General features: G+C 37.2%; 1 protein-coding gene across 14 annotated transcripts in view; it reads right to left on the bottom strand.

The window, feature by feature from the left end:
• Positions 1 to 3,038: 3,038 nt before the first annotated feature.
• TRIP12 (thyroid hormone receptor interactor 12) overlaps positions 3,039 to 23,263 on the bottom strand; it is a 78,563-nt gene continuing 58,338 nt past the window's right edge. For 11 of the 14 annotated variants that reach the window (XM_079315592.1, XM_079315583.1, XM_079315595.1 and 8 more), the window contains 21 exons: positions 22,695 to 22,795; positions 22,400 to 22,574; positions 21,898 to 22,039; positions 20,858 to 21,049; positions 20,052 to 20,203; positions 18,114 to 18,286; positions 17,612 to 17,685; positions 17,280 to 17,479; positions 16,400 to 16,527; positions 15,970 to 16,121; positions 15,377 to 15,519; positions 13,974 to 14,130; positions 12,905 to 13,003; positions 12,274 to 12,388; positions 11,809 to 11,963; positions 11,127 to 11,291; positions 9,785 to 9,949; positions 6,471 to 6,584; positions 5,612 to 5,706; positions 5,301 to 5,404; positions 3,039 to 4,423 (listed from right to left, as the gene is read on the bottom strand). In XM_079315592.1, the coding sequence (XP_079171718.1) occupies positions 4,227 to 4,423; positions 5,301 to 5,404; positions 5,612 to 5,706; positions 6,471 to 6,584; positions 9,785 to 9,949; positions 11,127 to 11,291; positions 11,809 to 11,963; positions 12,274 to 12,388; positions 12,905 to 13,003; positions 13,974 to 14,130; positions 15,377 to 15,519; positions 15,970 to 16,121; positions 16,400 to 16,527; positions 17,280 to 17,479; positions 17,612 to 17,685; positions 18,114 to 18,286; positions 20,052 to 20,203; positions 20,858 to 21,049; positions 21,898 to 22,039; positions 22,400 to 22,574; positions 22,695 to 22,795 (2,998 nt within the window). In that variant the 3' untranslated portion in view covers positions 3,039 to 4,226. The remainder of the gene's footprint in view (positions 4,424 to 5,300; positions 5,405 to 5,611; positions 5,707 to 6,470; positions 6,585 to 9,784; positions 9,950 to 11,126; positions 11,292 to 11,808; positions 11,964 to 12,273; positions 12,389 to 12,904; positions 13,004 to 13,973; positions 14,131 to 15,376; positions 15,520 to 15,969; positions 16,122 to 16,399; positions 16,528 to 17,279; positions 17,480 to 17,611; positions 17,686 to 18,113; positions 18,287 to 20,051; positions 20,204 to 20,857; positions 21,050 to 21,897; positions 22,040 to 22,399; positions 22,575 to 22,694; positions 22,796 to 23,263) is intronic. The other 3 variants (XM_079315596.1, XM_079315594.1, XM_079315586.1) reach the window with 1 other exon arrangement.

The following is a 23,263-nucleotide window of genomic DNA, read 5'->3' as shown; positions in this document are numbered from 1 at the left end:
TCCTTTCAGCTTGAACTGCTCAGTGCTCTCCATATGGGAAAGTATTGCAGGACCTAAGAACTCCTCCCTCCTTTGTGGAGGGTGTGGGGGAGAGGCGCTTTCGTGTCTGCTGTTACAGCTTTTAGGTTAGTTTGGGATTTTGAGTTTATGTAGCATTTTGGTCTTTTCTTTTTTCCTCTTTGAATCAGCTTCCCAGAAACTGCTGCCAAACTACATCGGGAGCAATCAGAAACTTCAGTCTAGTGCCTTGAAAATACTGGTTGTGTCTTAACTATTCTCCCTCTGCTTACTTCTGCTTACAGCCCAAGACATCACTAGTTCCCAGATGCACACAGGGAAGGAAGAGGCCCAGGATCTGTTCCTCCCTCTGCCCACAAAGCAGCCTTGTACCTGATCAACACAGGCACATTTCAGCACTGGGAAACAAGGACATGGCATTCCTCTAGAAGCATCAGGCATTCCTTGTGCCATTTGCTGTCAGTCAGAGGCAGCAGAGGATGGAATGCTCCCCATCTGCTGTACCAACAGGCACCAACGCTCAGATCAAGCCCTGCCTGTGCAGCTTGTGCTGCTGCACTGGGCTGGGTGACCACTCCTTTTCTTGGGGCAACTCCACTCACTCCCCTGAGAAAAACTCCTGAAAACACAACACAGTGGGAGAGACATGGCACACTGGGAACCCAAGAGTCAGAAGTTCCTTCAGGATCACAGGAAGAGGTCACACAGCACAGATGTTTTCCAGTTCAAGCAATCAAGAGACCAGGAAAGTAACGTAGGAGAAAGACAGGGCAAGCCCTGAAAAGGCTCACCTATCAGCAGATGATACCTTCCCTTCGCATTTCAGCATTTCCAGAATCCATTTTAGCAAGGCTTTTCATTCTTCTCCATTCCCAGCAGCTTTAACTACAGCAGTTTTGGCTTGGGGAAGGCACATTCATATTGAGACCATGGCATTCTCTCTCATGTCAGGTATGCCCTTCTTTGCTGGTCTGCAGAGTACAGGCTGCTCAGCCCATGGGAACTGGCACTACTCACAAAGGGGGGCCAGGGCCCAGAAACTCCACAGATGACAAACCTACCTCCAGCAGGGGCCAGATGAGAGGGCACAAGTGTGACAGGCACCTGGAACTTCACCAGTCCCTGCCCTTAGGCACCCACCTTATTAGAGGAGCTCAGTAAGGGAAAGGAGATAGAAGAAAACAAAACACATGGTTGAAGGGAAAGGAGGAAGAATCCGGACAATTCAATTATGCAAGTAGTCTGCATATGGAAATTTGAGTATCTGATTAAGTTTGGCAGTGGGCATGGGGACTTCACAGATTATCAGAATTAATTCTTGTGCACCTTCCTAAAGGACATGAAGAAGCAGTGTAACTAATTCACATCAGATGAAATGCTAAAGTGTTCCCTAAACAAGAGATTTTGGTAAAAAGCCAACATTAACAACAACAGTAACAAATATTGCACAGGTTCAGTAGCAGCTATCAGTGCCTGGATGGCCCTTTCATCCACAAATGACTTTTTGCTGCTCTTGTTAATACAGAAGGACACGAAACTCATCCAAAACAGTAACTGGTGGTGTTACCTAAAACACACTGAACTTGCTATGCTAAAAAAGCATCTATTTTAAAGGCAAGACTTCTGGTTGTACCTTTTATTATACCTTATAAAGGTATACAAAGCAGTGCAATACTATAATGACTACAAACACCCATGGATTGATTTTAGTGAACTTTTCCCTTAATCCAAAACTCCTGAAAACAAGGAATCCTTAGGATCTTTTACCACCCCTCCACTCTTTCTGAACTACACTTAGATATACATATTTGTTTGCAGAACAGTACTGCAGTAATGCAAAATGAGATTTTTCAGTTTTTTCTTGTAATTTACTAATCTTCACCTTTTAAGGCAGACTGCTCTTCTAACATGTTAAAAGCTGCCCTTGGTAGGGAAAAAAGAAGTGCCACCCAAAAGGGTTTAATTCACTTTTCAGGCAAACTAAAACCTTAGTCTGCGCTGAAAATGATAGCCAGAAAAACCAAAATCACATCACCACGGGTACTTGTTTTCTCCTTCCTTTTTACACAGGCAATCAACTTATTTTCCCACTGAAACAGTTACACAAAGAGTTACACTATCAAATCTGAAAGCTCCTCAAAATTTCCAAGTCAATGAAAGCCAGATTCTAAAGGGAGACAACATGGGTAAAAAAAGTATCAATACACATGATATTTTAATACAAAATATTAGCTTTTTTCTTTTTTTTTTACACAAGTCAGTTTTTTAAAATATAGAACCTTAAAAAAATGAACAAATTGCTATCCACACACTATAAACACTTGTTTGTGCTCAGTTTGATCAAGTTATCAGAACAATTTAAACACCAGTCCATAGTTTTAAACACTGCATTGAAGTTGGATGCAAACTATGCCGCACTGCGCGCTACCATTATTGTATGCACAGGGTGAAGCGCCTTCAGTCAGGTTTAATATGGTAATAAAAAACTGTTCAGTTATCAGGTTCTTTGTGCAAAGATTTCACATTCTACTCATGCTCATGATAGGTCTGTATTACATTTCAGTGGCACTGGTCTGAGCAAGCACAGGAATTCTGTGAATGTTCACCGGAAGAATGTCCGTTACGTGTTCTGGAAGTACGAGTTCTTCAGCTGGATAAAAGAAAACTTGTTAGTTTAGGGGAAATAACTAGCCTGATTAGCCAGAATTTAACAATTTCTAAGTACTGAAAGGCATTTTGATTTCTCAAAGTTGAATAAAAGTAATAACTATCACATTTTTATAAAGATTACCTATGCAGCAGGTACATTTCAGGAATATTTGTAATTGCCCGTTTTTGAACGCACAGAAAGGAAAAAAATTTCCCCTCAAAGTTGGAGGTCTTAAAAGGTCTTGTTTTAGCAGTAAATCATCCACAAGTTGCAGGTTGTTAGCCAAGTAGATTTAGGACGATTTACTTGCATTACAGTAATTTACACAATTGAGTTTTAGGCATACAGTACAAAACTATGAACAAAAAGGTGAAGCAAACTTTTTTATTTATATTCAGGTAAAAACATTAACCTGATGAAGTAAATTATTGCAGATTTGAGAAATCAGCACATAAAACAGTTGGACAGAGCATTGCTTACAGGTGCTTTATCTGTGTCAAAAGACAAAGGCTGAACTGCTTGTTCCAAGCTAGCACTGGGGGAAAAGAAAAAAAAAGAAAAAAAAAAAGAGAAAAAACTACAAAATTAGCCAGGAACTTAGATCAAGAACAGGAAAACTGTTTACTCAAACAGGGAATGAAAAGACTAATTTGTCTTTTAAAAAACTTTACATCAATTCGAAATGCTCTGGGCCTTACCACAATATACACTGGCCAGCCCAAGCTGTTGGGACTACATGAAAGAAGTAATTCTTCCCTGCCTCCAGTACGAGGCTTTTGCTGCCTGAATCACTGTGTAAACAGCTCTGGAGCGCTCTGATAACGACTGTCGCCATTATATCCTACTACTACAGTAAAACTATGCTATAAGAAAGGTTCTACCTAGTTACAAAGGCTGAATTATATTGACAATATATATTTGATTTCAGTAAAATTTAAATTATCTTAATCAGAGAAAGAGGCATGGAGCAGTTAAATGCCCATGCTAACCAAAACATAACAATTGTTGAATGTTGCACACAAAAAGAACCAAGTGAATTGCACATCAGACAATACATGAGGATGGGTAAAATTAGAGGCAGGTGAGGGTACACAGAACTAGTCTACTAAACTAGATTCGTCAAATACATGGTGTATTTTAATTTCTGTACTTATGTACAAAAGTTGTCTTTGGAGGAAAAACTTCAGACTTAGCTAGATGGATACACACAGCCCAGTATTAAACTGCACAGCGACATTTATTGTTCCAGCCTGGAAAAACATCCCTTTTTAAATTTCACACAGCAAAGCAAGTTAAAAACTTCACTCGTCAAATAAATGATAATTTAAACAAGAACTTGCTAAAGAAACCTTGTCACAACAACTTTTAGGGCCTGATCACTTTAAGTCCATAGGGGCTTTTAATGAATATCAACCAAGTGTCTTTGTTTATAATCTGCAAGCCGTTTTTCTACAACAAGAAGGCGTAACACGTTTCCTTGACTCAGGTGATATATTTAGAAAAGAATCATGAGTTTCTCTTTTGCTGTAACAGGCAGACATTGCATTTTTCATTGTGATCAGGAAAGATGGAATGACTGCTGCCCTTCTCTCGCAGCTATCAAGAGTTTTTCACGCATTATCTCAATAGTTGAATAGTCCGGCAATTTGAGATAGTTCACACAAGTCATTACTGAGGGTAAGAAATCATCGGGATTCTCTGTGGACTCAAATGTCTTCCGTACAATCGTCAAGGGAGGATTCAAACTTCGAAAACCTAGTAATGAGAAAAGACACTCAGAATAAGGCTGCTCCTCCTGGACACCCACAGCTGACTGCAGACATGCCCAGTGACAGGAGCACACATTGCACAACTCACTTCCTGGACACCTTCAGTAGTTCAGACTATGGCTTTAGAAAGCTGCACAAGCTAAAAATACCTGAAATCATGCTTGCAGATGAATTTAAAGTACAGGAATAAGATGGATGAATCTCCTTTTAATTGTGTTCTATGTATAAAAACTCTATTCCAATCATAATATTTTTAAGTTTGTTGGCTTCATACACACTTTTAAGGATTTTCAGGAATCATCTGAGTCTGGTACCTGATTATTCTTACTCCAGCTATTGTTTCTATACTCCTAACACTCAAGTGTGTCTGCACCATGTCTCCATAGAAGAGCTCCCAAAATATGCTTAAGAAAAAAAGAATAATCGTCTTTCCCCCAAATCCCAAAGAATATAAATATTAGAACAGATGCATGAATTCTGTTTCGACCTGCAAAGCAGTCAGTTGAGAATACAGTAACAAGTGTGCTCTACAACAGTCCCTAGAAAAGACAACAAGTTCCTCTGTTTACTGCACTCTTACCTAAAGACTGAAATTCAGAAGGGAAAAAATTAAATAAGATTAAAACAATTTAAACCTGGACAGTCAACTTTAGGAAGTGTCATGAGATCAACACAAAGTTTATGAGAACTGTACCTGAAATCTGCCCAGCCACTTCTGAAATTAGAAACGTGAAACTAGTATCAATCTCTCAAATAAAGAAGCTAAGGTATTTCTTTCTATCCTCAGAAAGTAATAATCTTATCCAGAAATACAACAATAACAGTGATTTCACCCAAAGCAATATGCAGTAAGGAAAACCTACCTCCTACAGGCAGTCTGGGGCTGCCTGTCACAAACTGAAGAAACAGTCTTTGCTGCTCACTATCAAAACTACTGAGAATTTCAAAGAGATACTTCACCGCTCGACTGAGGAGGGAAAAGAACCAAGAGAATATTATTGTATTTCCAGTTAAAATAATTGCATCAGAATAATATTCAGCACAGTATGAACACTTTGAAATAAATGCCATATAATTCCTTTATCTTGAATAACAATATATGAAGATTATTTCAAGAAAGTATTTTCTACTGTTTTGGTTTTTTGTATGTTTAACAAGACCAACATGGTATTACCTGTCATGTGTATAACCGTGATCAGGCCTGCAACATTCCATTAAAGTCTTTGCATCCCAAGTGTCTGTCTTGCTGCCACACAAGAGCTGCTCCAACTGTAAAATTGAACAAGGAGTAAATGTTCCACTTTGCCTTGCAAAGCATTGGGAACACAGGAGCACCACAAAGGCTTGGCCATAGTGTTCCAAAGTGTGCTTTAATGCTTGTTCTTCAAGTCAAAAGATTGAGTTCATAAAGGTAAACAAACCCCTCAAAGTACAGTCTTCAAACAGACCCTCTTGAAGAAGAATAAAGCAGTATCTCTTCTAGTCCAGAGAACCATAATTGTGACTCAATTCAGACCACTTAAGACTGCTGAGCACTTTATAAAGAAATTTATATGGTGGTGGTGGTGAGAATAAAGCAAGACCAACGGTTCTTTACCCCTTCATCTGAATCTCTTATTGTCTGCAGCTGTGCTGAAGAGCTGACTACTTCTTTTATTGTTTTAATACAAGATTCAGGTACTGTGCACATCTATCTGCAGCTATTCAGAGGACTTGAGAAGACAAGGAATTAAGCGCACCCATACTCCATAGAGAAATTAAGTATGATACATAAACTAAAGCACTTCTTAGAAAAGCTGGGTACACACAATTTAAAGAAAATGGAGCAGTTCCTAATAAAAGCATTAAGTAAGTGACTATTGAACAGAGAAATCTTTAAGAGTTAAGTGTGCCATTTCAGGGACTCTCAGTTTTACTAACCTGCACCAGAAATGTCACATTGTCAGACTGTCACAAGTGCCCTACACCCAGGTTAAGACTGCCCATACAGGCACATAAAGGTATAAAACAGCAGCAAAAACACTTTCACCAACCTCCTCAGGATAGAAGTACTGAAGATGACTGAGGGGGAACACCGACTCAAATCCATCTCTGAAGGAGTCAAACTGTCTGGCAACACCTTCATTTAGTGCCCAGAATATAACCAGCTGCAGGGAAAGAAAAAAATAAAAATGAAGAAAGAAATTGAATAAAGGAAATATGCTACCATTACAGTACAAAAGACTACAACTGCAGAAGCCAAACTCCAACAGCCCAGCCATATGCCCACTGGAGTTACCACAGGGAACACACTGATTCATGGAGCTGCTCTACAATCTTGCCTCATTCTGCCTTAATTCATAATTTAGATTACCCTTAACATGAACATTCTGCAGAATTTAAACAACTTATTTGCCTTTGCTTTTAACAAAACAAACAGAACTCTGAATAGTTGGTTAAACTGAACCTATTTAAAAGAACAATTTAAAGTAAATCTGAACATTTGTTATTTTTAGAAGCCTTACCTAGGTGTTCTCTTTCTACACCACTTAAAATGCAGCACCTGAAGCAGAAATCCACAGGGCATCATTGCAGTATTATCTTAATTTCCCCCATGGAAATATATGGGTCCCTACTCTAATCTTAAGTTTAAAAAAAGTAATTTTAGCCTGTTTGATATATTAAGTAGCTTAATATTATAAGAATACATAGGAACAAAAGTAGTAACTTCATTTCAAGTTACTGAAATATGGTTAAGAATCATAATGCAAAAGACAGTAAGACACTAATCTAGGCTACTTCCAAAGCAGACAGCACATAATGGAGCAGTCAGTGGGGGAAGGAAGGGAATATGACCCAAATGAGACCAGAGTTCTTTTAAATAAATCTGCTGGAGCCATTATTTCTCCACTAAATTAAGAGACTTTACATGGCAGATGGCAGGCCAAGTTCAGATTCTTTTGTTATTCAGAGCTATTAATGATTACACTTGCCTTGGATATCCTCAACCCCAGCAGGAAACAAGAGCTGGTTGGAAAAGATGTGCTGTCAACACAGTACTACTAGTTTAAAATTTCTTAAAAGCTCTGGCCTGTGGTGCTGATTAAAGTAATCTACGGATGCACCTGAACAGGATTAAGAAGTTCATAGGTCCTGCTGAAGTCCTGAAGCAAGTATTTAACCCTATCCCAGTAACTGAAGATCTACTGGTTCCAGAAAACTCTCAAGACACAAAAAGCTCATTAGGATCTGCTGATAACATTTTCTGACAGAATACTCAGGAATTTAATTTCATGTGAGATATACTGCACTACTTTCACAAACCAGTTTTAATACTAAAGAGGAAGGTAGCAAGCACTAGGAGCACAAAAAACTCTTCTGCAACACAAGTCTATGTAACAGACATATGTACATAGACAATAGTCTACTGTAACAGCAGTTGCTCACCTACAATTCTGATTATTTATGATCAAGAGCATGTGGCATAATTAAGCTGCACTGTACTCTTGCAGATTCGAAGAGAAGATCAAATTGCTAGACAAAAATCTACACTACTGAACCTTTCTGTTCACAAATCTAGAGCAAGTAAGGTGGCCTCTTTTTAACACAGGGGAGAAGAGGAAATAAGAGACCAAAAAAAAAGAGAATAAAGTCTTTCACTACATTGGTAATTGAAGCAGTTCTACTTTCTGATAAAGGCAGCTCCTGTGGGAACCGTCTTTGGGGAAGAACAGGGAGGTAGAGGGAAGAGTGACATGATGGCAGGAGAGGCATGAAAATCAACAGTAGGATATTACAGCTTTATAAACTACTTTTCATGTTAATCCTCACACAAGATTTTAATGGAAATGACACATTCAAGAGCAGGGAGCTGACCCAAGGAGTGCTCTACAGGCCAGCTGATCAATTAAACACTGTTTCTAAAATACAGTTCATCACACTTATGATGGAGAACACAACAAAACCTTTTCTTTCACACCAAGTCTATAAAGTTATAAAAACAATGGAAAAACTGCAGAGAGGTCCTTTAAGACAATAGTTCCAAAAGTCTTTAGAAGGAGGACAGCAAGTTTTCTCTTGTAATCTCCTTTTCCTTTACAATATCAGAAGCCAGAAGCAGGACAGCTACAGGATATCTGAGCCTAAGCCTCAGTGTAACATATCTGATAAAAATTACTTAGGGAAGAAAAAAGAAAAGACTACCAACCACGGAAATCAGACTGGAAATGCTTAAATGCAAGATTACTCAGTAAAAAGAGACCACAAATTCTGTTTCTAATAAACTGTGGAAGTTTTTATTGCTCCTCTGTTAGGTCTGCAAAGAGCATTAAATTTAAATATATATTTAATTCTGTAAGTGATTCTTGACTAGCAGAATTTATTTGCAACAAATAAATACTTGAGAAGTGGATAGGTAGCAGATTGGAACTGTAAGGTGAATAGAAACTGCTCAATATTCACTTGTAATGATTATGGAACAGTTTTGCAAAAATTCTCAGCAGGGATTTACATGACCCTTATTGAATTATTTCTACCAAAACATGAGATGTGTTTCTTATCAGTGCTTCAAAATTTAACACTCAAAGGGAAACTGGCAGTACCTTAACCTATCAAGAAATGCATTACTAAGAACTCAAATAGAGTGATCTTCCCCTCCATCCCACTCAATTTCATGTGACACTTCATTCTTCCTGTCTTTCTTCATCTCTTTTCTAGGCTGTTTTTAACCAATTCCCTGTATCATCTCCTTATCAACCTTCTGTTTTTTTCTATGTCCCTTTTGCCATAGGAATCAATCAATTCACAGGTGTACTATCAATTTATTCTGGCAATGTTTTCCCTTTTCCTTATTTATTCTTTTTAAGGTTTGGAGTCCTTTGGTTGACTGACTTGGTTTTCCTTGGAATTTTTTGTTGGTTTGGTTTTGGCTTTTTGGACAAAAAACTAATCCTTTAATTTGAACTTAACTGCTGATGTCTAAGTCTGAGCCCATAAAAAATTACTGTTACAGCAGATTGAAAGTCACTGGGTAGCAGTTGCTATATCAATATTGCTAAATTAATTGCTTAATCACTTTCTAAAAAATTCATTACCATAACCACTTACAATACCTTTTCTCCAAGAAGCCAAACTTCTGATGATGTCACTACATACAAATCAGACTTTTTGTACTACACAATTTTCAAGTCAGGTGCAATTAGATTCTAACAGTTTTACTGTAGTAGTAAACTAGTACAGAAGAGAAGTCATAAGTAGGAAAATTATTGTCTCGCCTAGTTCATGAGAATGAACTGAAATATATATAGAAATAAACCACCTGGGAGCAAGAAAAAAGGAGAATTTTAGTTATAGGTTTGTTTTTACATACTCTGAGATACTCCTCTAAATTGTGGATAGTGACTGGTGTATCTTTTCCCCCTTTCTTCAGCTCTATATTAGGAAAGCCAGGAAGTGTGAAGTCCAGCCCTAGATCTTCCACTGAGCAGCCATTCATAGTCAGAGCCTCCAATGCATACTGTAGACTTTCTTTGGTCTAAAAAATTGGAAGTGAAAATCAATAAGAACAATTAATTCAAATAAACTTATCTAAAAGTTAGGACTTCTAAAGCAGACTAATCAGACATTTCTGTAAGAGCATAACCATTAGAACTGTTACAGCTCTCTTTGCTTCTGGAGTTTTTGTACATAACAGTAAACCAAGAGAAAGCAGATAAAGAACTTAATGGATAAATTGGAAAGATCACAAGAGTACACTTTTTTTCCAGCAGTTTTGGAATTACTTAATATACCAGAACACAAACTATCTAGAAAATACTACTACAAGACAAGGAAATGTGAAATATGCTACAGCTCAGAGGCTGGGGTTTTTTTTCCTTTAGAACAGTTAACAGCATTCATATCTGGCATGCATACTGACATTTTTCAGCTTTTATCCACCAGGTTTTTCAAATTCTTGGGAACTTAAAAGCTGTGACCAAGGGGAGAGAGTGAGACAATGAGGTAAAGAGGAACCAAGACCCACAAGCTTGCAATACCTGCACTCATAACAAAGCAGATGTATTAAGAGTATAAATTAGGTTATTATTTCCTGCCATCTATTAACACTGGATGCTAGAAAAAGCATGTGTGCCAAAAACCTTTTATCACTAGTGCCACAGTAAACTGTGTTATTTTTAGCTAACAGTAGATATCCTTGAAAAATTGCTGCACATCCAAAGGAATCTGTATGCTCATGCATGATGATAGTTCACCTCAATTCTGTATACAGCTCTTCAGTGGGGAAAAAACCCAATCCTACATAAAAGGCACATCTATGAAAATCCAAAATTTTGATTAAACCAACTCGTAAAAAAGCCAAACTTTTGACCAATCAAGAAGCAAGGCTATTTTTTTTTCCTCTGATATTCAAGTCAGTCTTTTTAAAGTGAACCAAAAGAAGTTAGGCAAACATATGGCAGCTTTAGACATTTCTAGACTGTGTTTAATCACAAAGAATCCCATAATCAATTTCTCGTGCTAGACTTCAAAAAGGCTGTCTTATAATTACCACCAGTTTATAATTACCAATGATCTAAAAATATTGTGTGAGACCAAAAGTAATTATTACTACTGCAATCAGTTTTAAGCCCTATGATATGTTAATTACTGCTATTTCATAAAATCCAAACATATGAAGATGCACTCTTCTGTTCTTAGAGTTACTTTCCTACCTGAGTTTTATCCTGTTCAAGTCTTTTCTTTTGTCTTACAATATCTTCAAGGTGATATATTGATTTGGCTACTACTGGATCAATACTGAACAAGTCATGCGATGTCAAAGAAGTTTCCTGTCGCAGCATCCACTTATAAAAAGGAAGTCCAAGAGGAAGGTCCACCTGGAAAGCAAAGCACTAAACTGTTTAGAACTGAATTGTCTTCCAAAAGTGTATCTTACACTACTTCATCTCTTGACCAGATTTACAATACTATCTCAGATTTTTGGCACATGACAAAACACCATGTCCTAGTGTTTTTGCTTCAGAAATTTACAGTCAAGAAAACCCAAGTGACTGCCTAGTGCATATACATTAAAGCAATCAGCAACTGGAGTAACAATGAGCCCAATACATTCTTGAAAGAACACTGGAAAGAGATTGGAACACATAGAAGATAATGGCTTTTCCTTTCTACTCTGTGGTCTCAAAGTCACTGTAAAGATGAACATGTATTACCCTTTTCCCCCCACAAAAGTTCAGCTGCATGCTCGTCCTCCTCCCTGCCCCACCCTCAGATTGCCCTTACTTCCAGAGCTGAAAGTAATACCATTTAACTCTTAATGCTTTTATCCCTCAACAGTCAGAACTAGTATTTTTATGTGACCCCTTCAGAACTGATTTTCAATTCCATTCTCACCAGTCTGAAGTCCATGATTGCCTTGGCCATTAGTTTTCCCAGAAAGCGGAACTTCATTTTAACTTTTGCAATGTGAGCTGGCTTAGCTGTTCTACCAAAAGGAAGAGCAAAAAGGCCCTGAAGGTTATGAATGTACTTGGTACCTTCTTGGCTTCCTGTTGAGGGAGAAAGAAGGAAGAAAGAGAGTTCAGTATTTATTCTGCTAGCTTCTTTCAAGACGCAAGTGGCATTCAGATAACCTTAACCTAAGCTTCTTTAAAAAAAATAAACCAACAACAACAACAAAAATCAAACACACACAAAAACCCCAATAAAACCCACGAAGACCCACACATCAGGCACATCATCCACACCATCAGGCACATTATCTGACCACAAACTGAGGTGCTCTTTACATAACTGAAGTCAACTTTCCATCTATACAGTATTAATTAATCTTTATAGATTAGGTAGTAGAGCAATTACCTTTTGGATTGGCTAAAGTCACTTCTTCTCCCCTCCAAAGGCCTAAGTCTGCTCTCTGTAGTTCCTGAGATACAAGTGCATAGAACTCTAGTGTAGGGCCTAGGCCTGTGCCAACCTTCAGGGAACAGAGGGTGAGAGGAGAGAAGGAAGAAGATGACAGAAGTCCATTAAGTCAGTTTGACTACAAAAATCTAGACTTGGAGAAATATTATACATTACTTACTATAAAAAAGACTACATAGCAAAAAGCATCTAGAAGATCCTAGCTACAGGAACATTTACAACGTGACAGAGGCTGGAAAGACCACATACCAGAGGGAGCAACAGCAGAGCAAAAATATTAACCACCTAATGATCATATTACAGAGGAAACACACACAGCTGTTTGCTTAAGAGAAAAAGGAAGAGCTCTGCTGACTACAATTGCTTATGAAATTTAGATCAAAAAGAGCTTCCCCTAGCAGCCAAACATCACTACCAAGTGGATTAGGGATAACTAATGGATACAATTCTTTAGCACCAGCAATGTGAAAAATCAAGGGTCTGATTAAGCCATTTTAGGAAAGCTGCAACTATTTTGCATTAATCTTCAGTAAAAAGGGGTTAAATTGCATGCATTGATATTACTTACTTCATTCTCATACTGGATTTCCAACATGGCTCTTGAACTTCCTAGATCCTGCATCACAGATTCTGCCTGTTTCAACAGCTCATCTCTGTTCACAGTGCGCTACACATTAGAAAAGTTACACATAGTGAAATTATGGATTTAAGTGCCAGCTCCCAAGGCAGTTACAACAGGTAAAAATCAGTTATGCACATTATTCTACCCCATGCCAATAATTCCACAGTTTAGTTCAACAAGGTTTAAGCTTATGCTTTGATATAATAATTTGTTTCTATATGAAAACTGTTTCGAATGAATGCGTTCAATATAAAATGAAAAAATAATGTCTTACATCAGTATAACTAATAGGTACTATTCTTGTCACAGATATGGCAACAGGACTATGATATAGCAAAATATTGTCAAGTGACATTATATACCTCAAACTAATATGTAGAGAAGAAAATAAAGATGCTGAAACCCAAACAAAAACCCAACAGCACCGGGATTCCTACATGTGGGCAGCTATACTCTTTTTAAACTTGAATTCTCATGTCTCCCTGCTGTTTTTCCCTCAGGTATTCAATATCATAGAGCATATACAGAAGATCTTATTTTAAGATAATTTATCTCCAGATTCAAAGCAGACATCCAAGAGTCCCCCAGATTTAACACAGTCACAGCTTACTTTTATTATGTTGTGACAGGTGATTTACCTTCCTCAAATACAAGTACAGTATTTTTGTTTATTAAGGGCTTAAATCGCATTGCCTGATTCTTTGAAAAATTCAAGTAAAACAGAGATCTACAAGCCAGTGGAAATATCACTAATGCAGTCTAAAACTGAGTTCACTGTTGGAGTTTCGTTTCAGGAATTATGTCAGGGTGCCCCCTCCTGCCCTCATTCAGCCTGCACAGAGAAGACACTGCGCCTTCTGCTGGGGGACTGCAGAAACAAAACTCACCTCCCCTTCTTCACTATACCACCAAAAAACCAAGTTCTACAAATAAAATCATTGCTCACAATGATATTCTTCAAGACAATATAAAAATACATAGATCCTTGAGCCCATATAAAACAAGATGTACTTACTTTTTTCCTGTCCAGCCGCGGTGCCACTCTGCTATCCTGAGAATCCGACTGATTGATTTCTGGATTAGTATCCAGTAGCCTCTGCATGGCTCGATCGCGATCAAAGGCCGTCACATAAAACAGCATTTGGCGAGTATCAAACGGAAAGAAAAACGGGCTGTGAAGAGCATTGCATTAGTCAGCGTTCCAAGCAGCATCTCTGACTAGCATTTGGTTTAAAACACAACAAATACAGTATGTCCAAAAATAGTACTTTATTACACTCTATGGTGAAAGCAGCCTCCAAAGTAAGCCCTCTAAAAAACACTTTAGTTTTGGTTAGAATGCTTAGGAGCAAGAGTTTTGAGAAATGCAGTAAATGAAGTAGAAAAAAAATTCCAGAAACTATTGACTCTTCTTGAAAAGTAACTTGAATAATAATAACTTTTGAACTTCACAATACTTGAATGCCTTGGCTGTGCAAAGTTTGCATCAGAGAATAAAATTCCTTGTTCACTACTGTTCTACAATTAGTAAATTCAACAGATTGGAGATTTAAACTCAAGCTCCCATATTTTGCAGCAGAAAGACATGAGAACCTGCCTCAAGCAGCACCACTATTCTACCTTCCAATTGCAAAAAATACTTTAAATAATCTGTAAAACACTACCAGAGAAATTTCCTGTTTTAATTTAATCATTTCCACTATTCTCAAAGGCTTGTGTGTATTAACAGTGTAGTCCTCCACTGAAATTAAGTGAAAAGGCAGTTCTATTAAACAAATAATTGAGCTACAGATTTGTGCTCATCATCTGTTACCTGGATTGTTTATGAAGAGATTTTATTTTTAAAATGAAAAAAGACAGTTTCTCAGAGTATGCATTTCCACAGTCACACCACTATTGCTGCAATTTAAATGCTTTAAAAATCCAAGAATGTCAACTCTGATTTCTCATTCTTTCAAGTGCAAGAGCTTTACAGCTTCTACTCTCTATCAAGATACAACAAAGTACTATGTATATAGTTTCATAAAAAATATTTCTATTCTTTTATCAGTATCGCTTATAAATGTATCTTCCTTTGTATCATACTGAATATGCTAAGATAAATACAGTGATATAGTAAGAATGCTATTAAGCAGTTTAACTCGAATAATCAAAATTTTAATGGAAAAACCTTCAGATTGCTCAGCAATTCCTGTAAGAAATGGTCCAAACTATGCACATAGTCTACCCCTCAGAATATGATTTAAACTATGCAATGTAAGTGTGAACATCCATTCAAGTGTTGCTATGTAACTTGGCAAGACTTGTGTGACTACATTCTGCACTCTCAAGAGTCCTGCAAGGATGATGCACTGTGATGCTCAGCCAAGGTTCCTATTGAACTGCAATTAGAGACACTACACAGCAAATCGCTCATACCATGTTTTTCCAAGTTCTGTCAGCCAAGTTGGGATGTTTCCTGTCATAATCACCAAAGGATCCTGAAGCTGCCTGTTTGCTTTTGCTGTCAGTTTACTGTTGATAAACTCTGAGGTTGGAATTATCTCCTTGCAGACTGCATTCTGTGTTAAATAAAATCAATGTATTTCTAGTTAGAGAAATGCTGAAATAAATAGTTTTGTTAAAAAAGATTTTTAATGCTTCTAATTTGTTTATCACGAAAAGCAAAAACTTCCATTGCTGTTTTATTCATCCGGACTCTCAGACATAAAAGAAGGACTGAGGAGATGTTTACTACTTTTCTTTTCAGGAATAACATTGGTCTTTAAACTTAGGGAAGGACAAAGCATGGATATTGTGTTCAACACAGTATACAGAAAACATGACTGACTGTAAGAAGTTACAGCCTTCATCTTCTCAGAAGTCAGAGAAACATGTAAGGGAAGATGGCAGTATGTGCATTATTCTGTCTTCTTGAGTGGCAGTGAATGGGGAAAAGGTTATTTAAAAATGCTACAGATGGTTCTGTCCTGAACCAAGCATCAAACTGATTTTAGAAGTGCTCTACTCACATCATACAGGTAATACCAGTATCGACTGATAGCATGTAAAACTCTCAAAAGAAGAATAACATCTAATGAGGGGTCTTCAAATGTTATATTTTCAGGTGGAGTTGATATGAGGTAAATTTCCAGAGGATTTAACACCGAAGGGCATACACCATCTAGCAGGGGAAAAAAACACATTAGCAAAACAATTAAATTAGAAATTTTCCCAAGATTTAAGTATTAGGCAGTATTAGCCATGGCATTCACTTAACTACAACAGTTCAGTTAAACAACTCAGTAAGTATCTTACTTTAAGTTTCAATATACAGCTAAAAATATATGCTTGCTATTTTTATACTATGCCTGCTTTAAAAGAAACTCTAGTGGCAGTAAACACTGAAAGTTCTGAAAGGACTGAGAGGAAATCTAACATATAGCAAGGCACCACACTCACCATGCCACAATTCATCATGTTTTTTAGAATTTCTAGGGGAGGTTTTTGTGGGAGCAGTTTGTGCTCTTCCTCTTTTACCACCAACACAGTCCTTATTACCATCTTCATCCTCTCGCACAGGTTTGTACCTAAAAAATAGAGAAGTTAAAAATATATTTTGAAATGCTTACAGGGAAACAAAAGCACTTTTAAAGCTATTCTCAGATTTCCAGAACTTTACTTGAATGACAGTTAAAAGCAGAAAGACAACAACACTGGACTGGGATATGATCGAACTTCTGAAGCAAAGCATGTCACAGGGGAGAAAAAACGGGGATCCTTTGGCTCCATGAACTGGAAGGAGAGAAAGTGAATGTATATAAACAAAACAAAGTGACTGAGGTGAGAGTTAGGGTTAGGTCAGGTTTTGGTGTTTTTTTTATGGGCTTGGTTTTGCTTTTTTCTTTAGCATATTTAAATGTTAAAAAGAACAACTACTGAACATTAAGATGTTCAGCATAGTGATGTGTCAATGTTTCTTGCAAAGTATGGCCAAAGAACACATTCACTTTTACAGCAATCAACTGGGAAAATCAGTATGAAGTTGACCATTAGCTGTATACTGCACATTCTCTGTTTGTGGTTAGTTGCCTAACACTAAGAAATGGTTTCTCCCCATCTAGCAGCTATCCTTTGAATTCCCTATTTCTTGTTCACCAGCTTTACTTAGGAAGTAGCAATGAATTCTTAGTAAGTTTTAAGTATCTCAAGCACATCACAAAATTCAAAGCCCCACAATTTTCAAAGGGATGAAAAGCAGACAGCTATAGTCCAAATTTCTTGATGTATATACATTTAGTAAACTGGAGAAGTTATTCCTAGATTTCTCTAGGCAACTTACCAAATAGTGTGCGTTTTTGTCCAGATCCCAGCTCTTCCCAGTGGGTTGCTTTCATCATCTGTAGACTCCCTCTCTTCCTCAGCTTGTAAACTGTACTGCCTGACTGCTTGGTACACAGTCATATTGTATGGCAGCAAGTGATCTCCAATGTAAAACTGCAATCTATGTCTCACGTTCCCTGAATTTAAGAATTGAGCAGCCTGGACAAAAGAAAAAAAAAAACAAACAAAAAAACAAACACAACCATACAAGTTAGGAAACTTGTTGCTTAGCTTTTCTTTAAAACCCTCCTCACACTGCACCCTCCCCATACTCACAAAGCAAAAGCTTACCAAAGATTCATCTATTTCTTCATCTGACCCATCATCATCACTATCTTCATCATCTTCTCTAACTCTTCCATAGCCTGAGGCAAGAGAGAAGTAAGACATCCTCATTTTTTTTTTTTTTTCATGGAAGGTAACAATGCTTTGGTACTCTGACTGTTTTAACACCTTAAACTTTAAAACAGTTCCTAAATATATAAATTAAAAACAGTAAGATTCAGAACTGCTAGAACAAATTTTAGTATCAACACCTGGCATCAAAACTGCCAAGCTACAGCCAGTGGGACAGTAAAGCAGTGATACTTCTGTTAGTAGTTTGACTGAACTGTTTACCACAGGAAATGGTTTCACCCAGAAAAGGAAGATTCTCTACAGCTTTAACATCCTCCCTTGTGAGCAAGGGTTCACAGGAACCTTTCATATGCATAATCCTCACAGGTTTTCACAGACTGAGAGCAGAACTATTCCAAAAAGGAAAAACACAAGTGACTGTATAATATATAAATACCTCTAACTACAAGGTATCTTTCAATGGCTTGTACCAAAGCCAGAGGATCAATCTTCACGGGTCCACCTTTCCACTGTTTCACATTAGCACAGTCTGGATGTCTTTGCAGTTGGCATTTTAGCTGATGTGTGTTGAAGAATTTTAAAGCTTGGGATCCTCTGTTAAGAGAAAAACTCAAAATAATTTGTGAAAAAAGTTGCTACACAAAGAATCTAATAACCATAATTGCATTAAAAATGCAGTAAAATAGACTTATACATGCATTTACAATTTCGCTTGTTCAGAATATTATTTGTCAGACTATTTCTCTAGAAATAAGGTCCTATGGTTTGGATAAATATATAGATTAGACATTTTCTTCTACAAGAACACCAGAACCGAAGGTGAACAAAATCTGGAAGCTACATGAACTGAAAGAAAGCCCAGCCTGAGGTCTGTTTACAACATGGCCTACACTGTCCATCTTTGAAATCTGAAGTAGTCCAGTGGTCAGCTGATGGCACAGGAGATTTAGAGCTGTGTTTATGTGCAGTGCAACAAGGATCAGAAGTGTTCATGGAAAATGCAAGTATTAATTTAAAAGTGTTTTTCTGTAAGGACCTAAAGAAAAAACCTCCAAGCTCCATTTTCTTCTTGCATACATTACACCTCACCAAACTATCAATACTCAAGCTAGCTGGTTTTATATAGCAAGCCTCTTATCTTGGGCTGCTTCTATTTCCAGGTGCTAGTAAAAGACTACCAAAACTTAATGCCTCAAAATCCTCATTGACATAATCCACAGTAAAACTTACAGTCAAACAATGCTACAGGACTCTGGCTTCCCAAGTTTCATTTTCTACCAAAAGGAACAGCAGAATTTTTCTTCTATGAATTGCTGCTTTTTAGTTTTGGTAGTTATCCCACTTTTTACAAAACTTATATACGTAAAGGAAGCACTCAGATTACAGAGCACATACTATTTGCAAAAGCCAGTATAGAGACACTAATTTCTTCTAATAAGAAATCCATGTACAGTATTAATTCCCACTGATTTTAAGTTTCATAAAAAATAAGCACTGAATTTTAATGTCAATTACCTTAATGCTAGAGTGTGAGGCTCCAATATATCAAATTAAATGGATGTTGTGCCCCCATTAATGAAAAAAAGAAACCTCTCCTCACTACCTTTACTAGCTGGCATTTCTAACTTTACAGAAGAGTTTTCAAAAATTCATTTTTAATGCTCCTCCTCTCATGCTGAGCTTTTAGTCAGCACCAAAAAATACTTTCAAAATTTAGATGTAGCAGTACTGAAACAGATTCACTGCTATATAAAAAATAAAAATTAGTGTTTATTTATTGAAGAAAAGAAACTATAGAAACAGATCTTTAGTCACTTAGATTTTGTTACTTAAAACAACTACTAGTTTGGATTCAAAATTTATTCTGTATCTTAAGACTCAGGGCAGGTCTAAAGCTATTTTAAACTCTATTGACAGCCAAGACATACCACTTAATCCACTATCATCCTAGAGAACAGAACCTATATGAATAATGAAGTTGAGCACTGTAATACACTCTCTGAAATTTAATTACTCTGCTAAAAAGAAAGTGTTCAAGCAATAAACAGATTGTTTCTTTCCAGTGTTTGTTACACTGGGACAAGGAAGACATTTGGATTTTTAAATTGGGAGTGACAGACTATAAATACAACCTCTAAAATTACTCTTTAAGTGAGACAAGTTTCAAGAAGGCAAGTAAACATTTAGTAAAACAGCCCATCTTCTACTGACTAAAAAAAAATCCACCATCATTGCTTTTGTCTTAAATAGGGTCAGAAGTTTCCATTACCTCCTCTTGTAATTCTACTTCTACTTGTCCTTTCAGTGTTGTTTGAAACATGTTTCAGAAAACAAAAGCTTCCAACAAAACTGTTACCTGAGCATTAATCCTTACCTGCTCCCTGTTCCATTTCCACTAGGGAAGTCATGCACTTTAACAGGAAACTGCTCCATCTGACTGAGGCAGTTGTTCATTTTATGGACTAATGCCAACAAAGGTGCATTTTCTAATGGCTCTAATCTTCCAAGGGGCTCTTCTCCAGGAAGCTGAAATATAGTCCAGTCTTTAGTTACCTGCTTGAATAAAACCATCCTAAACAATTTATACTGCAAATTAAGAATCCCTGCTCTCACTGAAAGTAGCAGCAGTATGAGGATGAGAAAATGACATGAAAAGACCTGCTTCAAAGAATGTACTTTTCTGTCCTGGTTTCAACTGAACAGTCCAACAGATTTTAAGCATTCATCCTTAACAATGAGCAATAAGCTTTTTGGAAGTTTCAGTTATCTGCTCTCCTCTCTTCCACTGCAAACTTCTTCCTTTAAACAAAACACTAGTTTCTTGAAGTATTTAGTGCTAAGTGATAATAATACTATCCAAACTCTTTGCACATCAACTTCTAAAAAGACAGAAACAACTTTTAATTTGTTCAAGACTCAGACAATTGGCCATTTCGGCATTTTTTCCACTGCTGTGTAGAATTTACTGCAATTACAGGGTATTTTACAAAGTTCATGACCTATAAGGACATTGAACAATGTGAAGGTTGCAGCATTACACAACTTAGACATAAACAGAACATTTTTTCTGGTCCACTTTTAAGATAAGGTCAACACAGAACCACTCAGATGGTTTTTTGAGGAAAAAAAAATTGAGAGAAAGACAACTAAGAATGCCAAAAAATAAACAAGAAAACTTACTGGAGAAGAAAAAAATACATGAAGAAATCTTTTCAATCTGATATCCCTGCTTACAGCATCTTTTTCACTTTTAGATGTCAAATAGAGCAGCAGTTGTTTAACAAACCCACTATGCTGGATTTCAAATGAGGAGACGTCAGATTCCGAGACAATGCTACGGATTTCTACAAGGCACTCTGTTCCACCATCCACCTGAAAAAGGAAGAGTGTGTTTTACTACCCAGAGATTAAGGGCTTAAGAAATGCTAGTTTTATTTCCAGTGCATGGAACAGCTCTAAAGGGAAGCGGGAAAGAAGGGAAGTCTGGAGTGTATAGTAACTCAATACAAGCAGCAATGCAGGGCAAATAATCTGAGGATAAGCATGTTTCTGTTCAAGGGGAGACAGTACAGGCACCATCTACATTTTCTCTGCTTGAAGAAATACAAGGTCCCTACTCTGTCTTATGCAAGGTAAAGATAAGCTCCAAGCAGGAGTGCTTTCTGTTTCAAAAAAAAAAAAAACAACACCCAAACAAAACCCCAACAACTCAGACTGGTGTATGTTTTACATGACCTCAGTGGGGGAGAGAGGAGGAGAGGAAGTTTTGTATTTTAATGATTGCTCAGATCAAAGCATTCAGCTCAGTTCTTATACTGCTTTAGAAGTTACATGTTTGGACCACCTATCAAGGACAACAACTGTCTAAAAAGCAAGGCTGAAGTTCTTGGCATGCTACCACATTTACCACAACCTGTATTTCTTCTATGGTTTTAACGAAATGCAGCCTCCCTTTCCTTCTCCCTCCAGTCTCAAAGTTCTTACTACAAATGGCATTGCTCTAAGAATAAAATGGATCCCTGACACTTAACTGCAGAACTTCTGAATCCGAAATAAAATGCTATGCAAATGACACATTGCTAGGACTGGTCTTATCTTAAGTGGTGTGTGTCAGAGCTTACACACTCATTCTAAAAAATTACTCCAAGTCATAATGACTCATAAATCAAGGCAAGAAATTACTCCGACCCCCTCCTCCCAGTAAGTCTGACACTTCTAACCTGGAGGTTGAGTTGTTCAGTTGCAGTGCAAAGTCTCTGTAATACATTTAGTGCAGGATTGCTTCCATCCATGTTTTCAGAACTAAAGTAATGTTCTACAAATTTATGGGCTTGCTCCTTAATCCAGCCCTTTATTTTTTCTCTGTAAAGAAGCACACAAAAAGCATTTAGCATTTGCATACATCAGTATTACAAGTAAGCACAACCTGAGTATAATTCTCTCCATGTTAAACAGCACAGAAAAACCTTGGCTTTTACTCCAATACAGACAAGTACTTTTCTCTACAGATTGCTTCTTGCATTGTTTTTTTCAGTTCTCCAAATTTTCCCCACCATGCAAACTTGAAATTATTCAGATGCTACTTTCTCTACCTTAAATTTCTTGATTCTTTATCCAGAATTTTAACTGTAGTTAAGCTCCAACTCCTTGATAGCTGCTATTTAATCACCTGATTATAGTCAACATCATGCTACAAGTATTTTGATTTTTTTCAGTGTGTACCTGTTATTGGAAATGGTATCCTTGGAAGCAGCCCTTGCAAGACCACTTACTCCTGCTGTTCGTGCTGGTTCAATATTATTACTGTTGGACTGTGTGCTTAATCTTCCCCATGTTTTAGGATTTAAACTTGCCAAGAAAGAAGATTTAGGAGACTGAGTAGTTGTGGGGCTTTTAGCTGGAGGAAGTAAAGACAAAATTTAAGAGAATCAACAAGTTTATTACAGCTAGCTATTTCTGCAGTTTACAAGCTTACTTTAAAAGGAGAAAGAAGCATCATACTTTAAGAATTATTTACCTTGATTGTCTACTTTGTCATCATCTCTTGGAGGGGAGTATTTTGGTCTCCTTGGCCCTCGTTTTGGCAATCTTTTTCTCTTTAGAACATCACTCAGTCGTCTGTCCAATTTTAAAAATAAAGTTATTTCCACTCATGAATATATACTCGTGTACACACCCCTCCCTCAATTTAAGATGTATCTGCCAACTACTTCCTTGAGAATTAAAGAACAGGTTCCATCCCATAACAAGGATATTCCCTGCTCTAGGACCAGGGGCCTCAACCCTGTAACTGACACAACAAACTCCATCCAGAAAGAAAGGGTTTTTCTGGCAATCATCTTTCTATCATATGAGCAGCCAAATACAGCCACAGGTGACAATAAACAAAATCCTCATGATTCTCATGCTTTTATTTGTATAATCATTTGTTCATCCATTTAATTGAATACAATTTAAAGAAAAAAAAATTCCACAACTCTCTTCTGAATAAACATCAGCCAAAAATGGGTATCTGGCATGCCTCCCCTACTAAAGCCCAGAAAACACTTCAACTATTTGTGGCATTTCTACTCATCAATCACTACA

Source organism: Erithacus rubecula (genome assembly GCF_903797595.1).
Source record: "Erithacus rubecula genome assembly, chromosome: 11".
Lineage (NCBI taxonomy): Eukaryota > Metazoa > Chordata > Aves > Passeriformes > Muscicapidae > Erithacus > Erithacus rubecula.
The sequence above is the reverse complement of the archived record's forward strand: the minus strand, read 5'-3'. Positions and strand labels throughout refer to the sequence as shown.